This window comes from Drosophila persimilis, unplaced genomic scaffold (assembly GCF_003286085.1).
Source record: "Drosophila persimilis strain 14011-0111.01,24,50 unplaced genomic scaffold, DperRS2 tig00000793-arrow-arrow-pilon, whole genome shotgun sequence".
Lineage (NCBI taxonomy): Eukaryota > Metazoa > Arthropoda > Insecta > Diptera > Drosophilidae > Drosophila > Drosophila persimilis.
Window position 1 is genome coordinate 1174992 of NW_020825354.1, and position 12611 is coordinate 1187602.

General features: G+C 47.0%; 1 protein-coding gene across 1 annotated transcript; it reads right to left on the bottom strand.

The window, feature by feature from the left end:
* Positions 1–1248: 1248 nt before the first annotated feature.
* Positions 1249–12075, bottom strand: LOC6598508 (probable ATP-dependent RNA helicase CG8611). Its single transcript, XM_002023560.2, has 5 exons — positions 11964–12075; positions 10094–11895; positions 9031–9458; positions 2386–2575; positions 1249–2310 (listed from the first exon to the last, which is right to left on the bottom strand). The coding sequence occupies exons 1-5, from the start codon at positions 12024–12026 to the stop codon at positions 2040–2042; spliced, it is 2754 nt and encodes a 917-aa protein (XP_002023596.2). The 5' UTR covers positions 12027–12075; the 3' UTR covers positions 1249–2039.
* Between the last annotated feature and the right edge of the window lie 536 nt (positions 12076–12611).

Below are 12611 nucleotides of genomic sequence, written 5' to 3' on the forward strand. Positions count from 1 at the left end.
TGTGCGGGCGGAGGCCGCGGAGGGTAACAGGACAGCTTTCCGACAGCGACACGGTGGTGGAGATCTCCGTGGCAGGAGCTGATCCAATTAGATCGGTTTGAATCCGCACATGCGAACATCGAGGACATTGAATTGGCCCAAAGTATCGTAAGCCAATCAAATGGTTGGGCGTTGGGATCGGGATCGAGATTATTACCCACAGATGTTCAGCCAGCGGGGAACCAGACTGATTGGAGGGTTGGCGATTTTGTCCCGGCTTCATTGATGGATAGCTATTGAATACGAGTACGTGTTAGCTATCAAAGGAGACGCTTGTAAGGATTATACGAGTATAGGTACATATTTTTCTACATTCCTGTAAGGCCTATCTGTTAGCTACAAATTAAATTGTATGACTACGATTTTAATATCTGAAAGATCTCAATAAATTATTAAAGATATACACTCATTACTCCTCCCTTCCAGTGCTCCTTCCGAAGCTCCACCAATGGCACACTCGTACCATCCCAAGCACCACTTCCGGTGTACGCATGACCACAGACAGAGCCCCTGAAGAGTGTACATATTCATGCCTCTTATGTGCCCACAGACACGCACTTGCGAAGGGGTTTCCATTTAATGGTCGCATTTATACCAAAATATTATTTCATATGTTGACACTCGCACGTAATTAGGCGCCGACTGGGCTCCGATTGTTCACGCTTGATTGACTTTGACTTTGACTGCGACTTTGAGTGACAGACGACAGAGGACAGAGGACAGGCTAGGGGAGCGTCCTGGGCCAGTGGCCTGATTAAAAATCAATCGCTGAGCGTCTAATTAGGGGCCCACTCGTTCAATGAGAGGCCGCAATTAAGGGCCATAATACCCAGAGCCCCGACGCGACCCGCCCCGGCCTCCACGCCCGCTCCAGAACGGGCACGTGTCCTGGCCAAATAGAGTAACAAAAAGTTATTTAAGCCGTAAACGAAGCCAGCAAAAACAAATCGCTGCTGAATGGGGGAGAGTGTTTATATGTTTTTGATATTTATTTATGCCTTGTCCAACAAATTATGCGCTTCAGTTGCATAAAAAGGCGAGGCAGCCATCAGGCAACACGTGCCGCCGACTCCTGCCCTGCCCCATGGCCCATGGCCCTGCCGCGGGCCGCACTCTCTGTCATTTTCAAAACTGAATGAATCTGCAGTGAGCGGAAAATGGATTTCTAATATTTTCCACAAAAAAAAAAATAAAATAAGGAGCAGAATAAAAAATATATACATCAATTTAAAGAGGGAAAAGTAATCATAAAATATGAAAGGAAGAAGGGCCGAAGTGTTTGATACTCTCGCAGATCGGTGGTCCCTTTTCAACTATATGATATTGATTTTGTTTAAGCCTAAACATGTGCCTATCGGTATACATTGGATTCTCAGTGGAAGGTTGAATGGCTTCGAAGCGAGAACACTTTTGGGTTCGAGAAGTTCTTGGGGTCCTTCAGGCCGAAAACCCGATCTAGGTCCGATCTTTTCTGTTCTTATTAATTTAAAATAAAGTAGCAATTAGTTGGGCACAGGCACAGACAACCCTGTATAGATTTATATACATATATATAGCACTCTATTGGGTTGAGGATCCTAGCTTCTGTTCGCTGCTAACAAAACTGAAATACTCTCTGCAAGGGTGCAAAGAGAGGCATGGAGAGCTGGGCTTAAAATATGCTGGCTGCTCTCCGGGCTTCACACAACTTTTCCCACAGGACGTCCGGGCTTAAAAGTTGAGAAAAATGAAACTTTTATGAGCGCATCTCGTTTGGTTTTTTTTTCCTAGAGTTTTCCTTATACATAAACTTATTTTTGTTGTATTTCTTATCTTGGCCGGCCGAGCAATATTCTTTTCGATTAAATGCTTGAGCAGGCACACGGCGGACAGGCAGACAGGCGGACAGGCGGCCGGAACAAAATGGCGCGCATAAAGAGTCGCAAAGTGGCCGGAGAGAGCTCTTCTGCGATGTCCTCCCGGACTCCTCTCGGTCTCCGGATGACGGACTCCTGCACGGACTACGCCTGCTTGAGTCGCTTGGCCGGCCCCGCCGATGGGAGGCCGCTGTCAAACTCGGATATGTTGAGGACCCGCGACTTGTTCAGGCTCTTCATGAAGCTACTCCGACCAACGGCGCCTCCTGCTGGGGGTGGTCCTCCTGCCGCTCCTGCCTTCTTCTGTTCCTTGCTCTGGATGTCCTTTGGCTGCATCTGACGCACTTCCCCGCTGACTGTGGTCGTGTAGACGCGTCGCTTGCTGCGCTTCTCCTGCTGCATCTTTTCGGGATCGCTGCAACGATAAACGACATGAGTAGGTTGCTAGGATTTCGATGTCTTAACGCTTGGAAAGCTATCGATAACTTACCGCTCCGTGTAGGTCAATCGATTGGTGGGTGGGGGGGCCTTGGGGGCGGCATGTTTGCCTGCGAACTTTGTGGGGGCCTCCTTGAGGGCAAAGCTCTTGGCGAAGTGTCCCATGTGGGCGATGCGTACGTTGAAGATGGGCTTCAGCTCTTTGGGAAATGTCGAATAGAACTTCATCCAGGACACAAAGGCTGCAAATCAAACAAAAGCGGAGGGAAACAAAGGTTAGCGACAGAGTGAGAACAGCCGTGTGGGGAGGGGGGCAAATGTAGCATGTTAATGCTTTTAGAATTAATTGATGTCTTGGCTTAAGTGCTCTCTGCCTCATGTGTCCATGTGTATGAGTGTGTGTGTGTGGCATTCATTACAGAATAAATTTGTTAAAATGACAAATGAGCAATGTCACCAAAGGATTTCCACATCCATGTCGTCTCCATTGTGCGACTGACTCTGTGCGGTTTGGCTGTGTTGCAGGGTTCCGTTCTGTTCCGTTCCGTTCCTTTTGGTGTTGTGGGCATGTCCTTGCTAATTACGCAGCACTTATGCCAGGCAAATCCAAATTATACAACAATGATATCAAATTACCAACTGCGGTGGCACTCACCAACAAAGACCGCAATTGTTACCCCGATAAGCATCTCGAGCGAGAGACAACAACGGCAACGGCGACAGTGAAAGTGAGATATGTAAATTAGATGTGAAATGAAAAATGCAACGAAATGTACGAGGCATGCCTCGTATCTACATCAAACAAGGCAGATGCGAAGTGGCAGACGAGCAGAGGAGCCAAGGGTGTGCGCACAATGGCAAAGAGGTACGGTACTCGTGTGCATCATATCATCTCCAACTGGATATGGAAAACAATTGAAACCGCAACAAATCCTTGTGTCAAGGACCTCACGAGGGGCCAAGTAATCAGCCTGAATACCAAGAGACAGATCCTATACAGGAACTAGTCTCTGGAACATAGATACATATCTATTTAGAGCCGGGAATCGTACTGAACACAGAAAAAATTATATTTTAACAAATAAATTATCGAGAAATATATATTCTATTTAAATTATTCCGAAAATATCTTGTTACCTAATAATTAATAAACTATAAAATAAAATAAATCTGAAATCTAAAATGAACAATTAATGATAATGAAAATAGGATTGGTCTGGATTGGAATTCTGATGTACATTTGGGATGTATAATGGGATAATGCTGGCCAACGAGAGTATTTTATTGTGGAAAAGCTGGAAACCTGCGATATGGAATGGATACTGAACACAGAAGACCCCACTCGAGATTGTTTGAAACTAAATATGTTTCACGAGACGATTCTTTTGGGCTGTTTTGGTTTTTTTCTGGCTTCGTTTCAGTGCTTGGAGTCGATACCCCAATAGCCTGCCAAACAGAAACATTTTCCAGCTAGTACGAGTATCATTAACCAAATGAAGCAGTTCCATTTCCTTTTTAGTGTCCCATAATTGATTGCTCATGAATCAGGGGCGAGGAACCAACCGCAGGCCGCAAATCCGAGACACCTCAAGCTCCCACACACCCACCATGACCAAGTCGTATCCGGGGGTGGATATGTCAGGAGTACGGGGAAAGCAGATCCGGGGAGTGGAGAGAGAGGGTGTGGTGGTAGCCGGACGAGATGGATGCAAAGACGTTCCTGCCCAAGCAATTAACTCACAGCAGCCGTCCCGCCTCGTCTCGTCTCGGTCTCGGTCGTTGTTCAGTCCGTAACCGTACGCCGTATCCGCCGTACTGGCACTCTCACTCACACGCGGGCCATTCTTTGCGTAGAGCCAGAGAGTCCCTTTCGTCCTTTGTGTGGGTCTCTCGAAGTCTCAAAGTCAAGCCCTTGTCTCTGGGTCTGGCTTAATTGCCGCAAATGCGATTACAGTCAAGTGGCAGACATTAAATAAACAAAAAGTATGACGGCAGCGGATGTTTAGAGACGTCTGCCAGCCGGAAGTAGCGAATAAAATAAATGTCATTCGAGAGAATATACACCACTACTCCACTACTCTCTCCCACTCCATACCAGTGCCAGTCTCCTTTGAATTTGCCACAGAAACCGCACAAAATGGCTTTTATGCTACTTTGCCTGCCGCCTGCCTGTCGTCCTGCCAGCGTTTTGGCCCATTGTCTCCGCTGGCAAGGAATTTGAGCGTGATTGGAGTGGGTGTTGGGTGTTGGGTGGTGGAGGGTGGAGGGTGGGTGACCCTGGGACTGCCGACTGCGGACTGTGTGGCTAATGCTCCCGTCAGCAGCTCAACGGCTCAACGGAGGCCAAAATGCAAGCGGATATTTTATAAAGCGCGCGCGTGTCCATGCGGTTTTCGTTTGCTTTGTTGTACGTTGTAGGCGTGGCAAATTGTTGTGATTGTTTTTCCTTTTGTGTCCTTCTTAATCCGTTCTCTCTCTCGCTCTCTCTCTCTCACGCTGTCCCCCCGAAGGGTTTCACTGGCGTAGGATTTTCGCCAAAGGCCTGTTTTTGTGTGCTCATGTGGTACTCGGATATGCGGATATACGGGGCATATAGCAGTCCCCTAATAAGTGGCCTAAAATGGACGAAGGCGAATGCGGAGCTAGTGGTTAGGCAGCCACAAAGGTACACTTCCTTCTCGCCTGATGACTATATTTCAAAGGGTTCTATCTAGGGGGGAAAATCAAAAATGTAGACATAGAAACTGAATAAGTAAATTAATATGAAATACAAATGTACACTCAAAATTGCTATGGATGGAACGGGATTTACAGATCTGTCAAGAAATATATTCGGATGTTTCTATTCAAGTTTCTAAATCCTCAAAAGGCTGGTTCCGCTTGTGGATTATACCAAAGATTTATTTCAATCGAGTCGAGAAAATGATAATCATACGTATGGAAATCTTCATCGTATATCACATTCCAGTAATTTATCATCAACAAAATGTAATAATAAGTAAAAGAAATTCGATTAAGGGGCATCGTGGAATCGAAATCTGATCAAGAGAGAATTCCAATCGAGCAGCCTTCTTTAGAAAGGTTTTACTGCATCGAATAAATTGAATAATCGAATCCAGAATTACACTAGACAACAACACAAACAAAACCAAACCGACTCCTTTTTTGTGAAATAAATTATACAAATATAAAATTTAAACACAAAAAATATAACATTTTTATCGTCTTTTCCTGACTTTTAAAAGTCGAAAAAATTGTTTGCAATTGAGAGCCTAATATTTTCCAAACGGAAAGCTGAAGGGGCGATTTATAGTGGCATTATCAGCTTTTCAGAACTGCAAAGCTCAGTACAACCAAATTTAACTCACTTAAGTTATGGGAAAAAAGAAGCACTACCTCTAAAAAACATTAAAAACAAATACCATTGTTTTACAAAAAATCTTAAAACATTAAACAAAAAAAAAACCCCGTAAAATCGATAATTCGGTTTGGTTCATAGAGTACAAATGGTGGTGCATAGGGCTATTAATCGATTACTTTTTTGAAGTCATTCAGCCAGGATCCGTTTTTCACATTCTCATAAGTTTTCCGATCTACTTTTGAATACTCATAAATTTGGGCACCCGTTTTCACATTCCGCAAGATTTATTCGTTTTCAAAACGAAAACATCTTCTTTGACGAAATGAAAAGTAAACGGCATTTTATACAACGAAACAAACCTTAATTGCAAAAGGAAAAAAATATAGATGACTTATTGATGCATTAACATAAACTTGACACCTACATATATCAGGGTAATTTAACTTTTGCTTTCTTTATAAATAATTTTATTTTAGCCCAACCTCAAATTTGGCTCGGAAAAAATGGGCCAGGGCAACAACAATTTTCGTTTTGGTGCAAACAGCAAAAATATGTGAAAACTGGAGAACCCTAAAACAAAAACGAAACGTTTTGGCTGAAAACGTAATCCGCTACTACTACTTTTTGAAAGTAATCGAGGATTCGTCTATTAAATTTGTACAGTCATAAATTATTTAAAAGCTCATCGATGATTTATCTATTCATATTTTAAATCGATATATATATATCGAAGATTTCCCTATTAAATTTTTATAGTCATCGATTATTCGGCTATCATTATTTAAAACTCATCGATGATTATCTATTCGATCGATATATGTATCGCTGATTCTTTTTTAAAGTCATCGATTACTTTTTACAAGCAGTTTTCCTGATTGATGCTTATCAAGAATATCTGTACATAAATACTAACTAGCATCGAAAATGCTCTCTTTTCTGTGAGGCAAACATCAGGGGCTTGGACGGCATCTAAAAGGATGAATTCAAATAGAGAATAGACGTTTCTTTGTTTCCATAAAACTGCACAGAGACCATTAGTGTTTTGTTAATAAATATATTTGTGTGTGCCGTGCACGCAGTTTCCCTTGAGATGTGCTTGCCATTGCCTTGCACCCTTGATACGCACTGTAGCACACGGGGGAGCCACATAGTCATCTGTGGGAGATACTGAAACGTTGAAAGCTGAATCCCGCCTTGGATTGGTGGAAGAAAAAGTGAATTTCAACTTGAAAATTGTTTCAATTACCGATGGAAAGCGAGGGACTCTTGACTCCACTGCCACTGCCAATGCCACCCACAGAACTACTCGTACCTCCTGTGCCACAGTTTTTGGTGCCATCTCTCATCTGCCACATTTGCTCCTTTCTTCTCCCTGCTGATGGCTGATGTTGGCTGTTCTAACTGCTTTTATCTGCTGCTTTGTACAGTTTTGTTCAAGCGTAATACTTTTTAATGGCTTTTTGATTGGACGCAGCAAAGCAGCAGCAGGAGGAGCAGCAGCAGCCGCAGCAAACTGCATCTCTCTCTCTCTCCCCCTCTCTGTCCCCCAGTCTGTATCTGTATCTGACTCTGTCTCTGTCTCCGTTGGTTTTATTGCATTCCCCCACTCCCCCTTCGTTCGGTTGCTGCTCTCAAGTTTTGCCAAGTGGCTTCCTGCCTTGACGCTTGACTCGGCGCTTAAGTGCAATTGGAGTTGCCATTTTGACAGACTCGACTCGCCTCGCCTCGCCTCGACTCCTCTTCTCTCCTCTCCTCTCCAGCCAATTCTCTTTCTAGTCATGCCTCTTTCTCCTTTCTCCATTTCTCTTTGCTGCTCCATCCATATCGGTTTTGTTGGCCTGCTGTTGCTGTCTAGCTATTGTTTTGCGATTGGCCTGAAAGCCATTTGGATATTTTGCTCAGTTTCCGTTTCCTGTTTCGAGTCGCCATCAGTGGCCGTCTCCCACCTCCGGCTCTTATGATTCATTTTGCATTCATTTTGTGCTCTGCTCTCCATTTGGCGGGGCGTTGTTCGATTTTCCATTTCCCTGGTCTCCTTGAAAACATGGGAAAAAGTTCTTCTATAGCGGCGTTTTTTTCCCCCGAACCCCACAACAGGGACAACCCTTCAACCTGCTGCCGCTGCTGGCCCAGGGCCTTGGTAACATCTAATTAACTTTTTTCCTATCCCCATCCCTATCCATCCAAGGCTCCAATTACAATTTCAACAGGACATTAACATTACCATTGATTGGGTGGGGATTGACAGTTGTAAAGAGGAAACAAATAGTATAGCCCAGCACTTGGGATACCCTGTGAGGGGTTTTCCATTCCAATCAAATTGGGAGTTTCCCAAAGAATCCGTATGTTTTCAGGGTATTTCAAAGACTATCCACAGCACCTCCCAAATGGAGTACAGTAGGAGCACTCTTTATCGATTCTACTGAGGATTCTGTAACCATAGCTTGGACAGAGTCCTCTTTTTGCTCGAACGAGAGCAGGGAACCATAGATGTTCTTATAGTCATATCTATAGTTCCTTCTTTAAGCTCTTTTAATGGCTCAACACCTTTTCCACAGCACCTTCTTTGTGCATTATATATTTAAATAGTTCCAAAAGATGGTTATACCGATACTAAAACGTATATACCCTTTTCCACTTTCCGTTGTCGGCAAGGGAAATAAAATAAAGTATAAAGGGAAATAAAAAAAAAAACTGAAAAAGCAGAAAAACAGAAAAGGTTCAGGACGATGAAAGGAGTCGCTGTTGGCCATTTGCCCCCCTGGCTATTGAGGGTGGAAGGAAGGAAGGATAGCTGGCTGGCTGGCTGGCTGGACAGGGGACAGAGAACTGGGCGGAGTGGAGTCGAGTGGATCCATTTGACACGCAATCGAAATTAACTTCAAATATGAAATAATTTTTGTGTTTTTAACGCGCGTTGCCCCCCGATGATGATGGCTGATGGCTGGTGTGGTCCAAGGACCGGGGACTTACGGAGACAGTAGGGGGCGTGGAGAGTACGTCCAACTTATAATTGGAAAAATAGCACAGAGGACTGTTTGTGTGTGTGTGTGTGTGTGTGTTTTCCCTCCCGCTTCTGTCTGTTTTCCCACTTTTTGTAGTAGAAGAGCGCCGAGCGAGAATTGTGTCGTAAAAAATCATAATTACAAAGTTAATGTTCTCTTGGTGAAAGAATTAAATTGCTGGTTCGGCCAGAGAGTCCAGCGAGTCCGGCGAGTGTCGGTCTTTGGGTTGGAATTCGAGCCAATTGGAAAAGTAAATGCCATGGGAACTGGCCAAATGAGACATTTGGAAAGGAAGGAAATAGAAGGAAAGGGAAGGAAAGGGAAGCCTCACCTTTGCAGGACTTGTCGTGCAGCTCGCGATCATCCTCGAGGAGCGTTTGGAATTTGTGCTGGAGATTGGACGCCGCCTCCTGAACGGTTCGCGCCTCGTCGTCGAGCGGCAGCAGGGTCTGCAGATAGGCGTACATGTCGCCCTGCTGGATCCGGATGCGTTTGTTCTCCAGGTGCCGCACAAACTGCGATTCGCTGGGGGCCAGGAAGAGCACGGCCCTGCCCTTGCGGCCCGCACGCGCCGTCCGTCCCACACGATGCACAAAGTCCGCCGTGGTCTGGGGCGGCGTATACTGGATCACAAGCTTAATGTCGGGCACATCGATGCCACGGCCCACCACATCGGTGGCCAGTAGCACACAGCTGGCGCAGTCCCTGAATCCCCGAAAGACGCCCTGACGCTCCGTCTGGGTCATGGAGCCGTGCAGTCTGCAAAAACAAAACGAAAAAGTCAATGGAGATTCGATATTCGATTTAGCCCTGAAGCTTTATCGTTCATTCATACATTCGATCCGAGTGTATGCTCATGTTCTATGGGAAGATATTTTCATTCTTAAAGGAGTTTAAAGGACCATAACATAACATAGTCCTAGTGTGCCATAGTCATCCGTTGATATTGTACATTTTTGAATGTTTAAATGAGTTGCACACGATTTTTGCCATAAATATTAACCAGAAAGTTTCGCTCTCGGTTAATGCAGCCTATATATTTCTATATACGATATGTATATGGAGAACTTTGCAGATCTTAGAGGCACAGACGGAGATGACAGACAAAGATGGGCCCAAAGAGCTAGCGGAGTACATCCAGGACCCTACACAGTGGCCTTGATCATACATGGCCTAGGAGGCTCTATCATCCTAGCTTCCACAGACTTCTGTGTATCATGGCACGCCCTATCCATGATTATGATATTCCTGATTCTTTCAATTATGCTTTGTACATAAATATCCTTAAATATCTTATCTAAAATCTATGTGGCATAACAGTCTCTACAGCCTCTATAGTCTCTGGTACTTGGAGGTAATGCCAGCCAATGATCTGTTCCCACTCCCCCACTCACTTGAAGAAGCGCAGTCCCTGGAGTAGCGGTGTGCTGGTGTCCTGCTCGTCAGAGTCCTCGTCATTGTCCTTGACCTGCTCGTCGTCCTCGTCGAGCACGCGCCGGGTGAGGGCCTCGTTGAGCATGTCGTGATGGAAGTTCACCATTTCCGTGGTGCTCATAAAGATGATGGCCTTGAACTGCTTGGGGCTGGCGGCCAGTTCCTTGGCCAGCAGCGAGGAGAGGGCCACCAGTCGGAGCTTGGCCGGCACCACGATGTAGCTCAGGTGCAGATTCTCTGGGATGCTGAGCACGCCCGTTACGTCCTCCTGATACTCACCCAGGCCATCGTCCGGCTCCAGCTGGGCCTCGATCGAGTCCTTCTGGTAGCCCTCCTTGCTCTTGAGCGCTGCACTGGCCGCCTCGTCGCTGTTGTCGATGTAGAGGGGATCGCTGAGGGCGAGCCCGGCCAGCTCCTGGACCTGGGCGGTGAGCGTTGCGCTCAGCAGCAGGCGCTGCAGCTGCGGCAACTTCTCGTCCTGCCCCTGGGCCTCCAACCGGTGCTTGTCAATGGCCTCCACCAGCTGCTTGACGTCCCGCTCGTATCCGAGCTCCAGCAGGCGATCGGCCTCGTCCAGCACCAGGAATTGGAGGCGAAACAGCTTGAAGGAGGCCGTGTGCAGCAGATGGTCGACCAGGCGGCCCGGCGTCCCCACCAGCACATTGATTCCCTTCCGCAGGCGCGCCTTCTCGCTCTTGCGACTCTCCCCACCCAGCAGGGATCCCGGTACGATCCATGTGTAGGGCTTGACCAGCTTCTGGAAGAGCTCGTACGTCTGCACGACCAGCTCGCGGGTGGGCACGATGATCAGGGCCACGACGCCGTCGGTGCGCTTGATATGCGGCACCTGGCCCTGGAGCTTCTCCACCAGCGGCAGGGCGTAGGCCAGAGTCTTGCCGGAGCCCGTCTGGGAGCGCACGAGCACATCCTTGCCGCTCAGTACGTGCGGTATGGTCTTCTGCTGCACTGTCGTCAGCTCTGTTATGCTAAGCAGGTCCTCAAGATTCTTCACCGCATGCGCATGCAGCCCGAGACTCGCGACTTTACTGCCAGCGAATATCGTCTCCCTGACGGGCTTCACCGTCCGCTGGCCCAGCTGCTTGAGGGCCTCCACATCGCTCTGATCGAAGAGTCCGATTTTCTTTGTGCGAAAGCGATTCATCGATGGGCCAGTGGACGTCTTTGATTCGTTTGGCTCCTGCTTCTGTTCCGACTGCTTTTCCTGTTTTTCGGGCTCTTCTGCTACTGCATTCTCAGCGATATTCTTCTTTCGTTCCTCCTCGATCCGCGCCTTGAAGATGTCGCCAGCACGTGGCAGTTTGTTGGGGTTCTCCGGCTGGCCCTTGCGCGCCTTCAGGGCGCGCTTGAGTTGCTCGTCGCTCAGCTTGGACACAGGATTGCTGCGTTTCTTGCTGCCCATGCGCTCGGCCCTCGTGGTCTTGGGCTTGGTCTTGGCCACTGGACCAGTCTTTGCTGGCGCTGCGTTTACATTGAGCATAAGATCATGGCCCAGGCTGGGAGCTGGCTGGGATGTGGTCGCATTGAACATGAGATCCCCAGAGAGCGAGGAAGCATGGGTAGGAGGAGCGGCAGCGGGAGCAGTAGCAGCAGCAGGAGGAGTAGGCTTTGCCTGGACCCTGGTGGGGACCCGTCGCCGCACTACTATGGCCTTTACCTTGGGCTTCTCATCCGCATTGAACTGGAAATCGAAATTGCTGGACGCCGGAGCGCGTTTGCCTGCCACGGGCTGCCGCGCAGTTTTCTGAAACGGAACGCGGTCAATATTGAGCTGCCTTTCACAAATGGAACTTCGGGGAACGGAACACTCACCTTTTGTGGGGTCTTACCGGCCGATGCCTTGGCACTCACATTCAGCGATATGTTGTCCACCATTTCTATAGCATTTGGGGAATTATTGAAATATAGTGAACTGCTTGATCAAAAAACGTGCGCGCAAGCTGCTTCTTCCCAAGCAGTGCCATTCGCAACGGGACGTTAACAAATCAGCTGTGGTTGAAAACGGTGATGCCAGACTGTCAAATAAAGGTCAAGAGAGCGCCCAGTTTGAATTGCCCAACGGCAACAGACTATGTAATTTATTCAAATCAATTCGTTTATGTTTTTGTGGGTATTTATATTATATGTATATATATATGTGGTATATATTCCGGCAAATACAATAACAGGTTTTTTGGCTATAAAGAAATGCAGCTGACAGCTGCTCTCCCTCTCTCTCTTTCCATCTATATTTCTCTCTTTTTCTGTCTTATTATTCCTACGACAAAAAAATTACTCATCTCACTGCCTTGGGCATGGATGAGGGTGCGTGTTGGATGGGTGGTGGGTGGTGGGTGGGCGTTGTCTGCATAAAACACTTCGTGGAGGGAGGGGTGAAGTCGCATCAGCCCCAACTGCGTGCCCCACAGATGTCAACCACAGACCAATGCATGACTGTGACGGCTGATGCTGCTGCTGCTG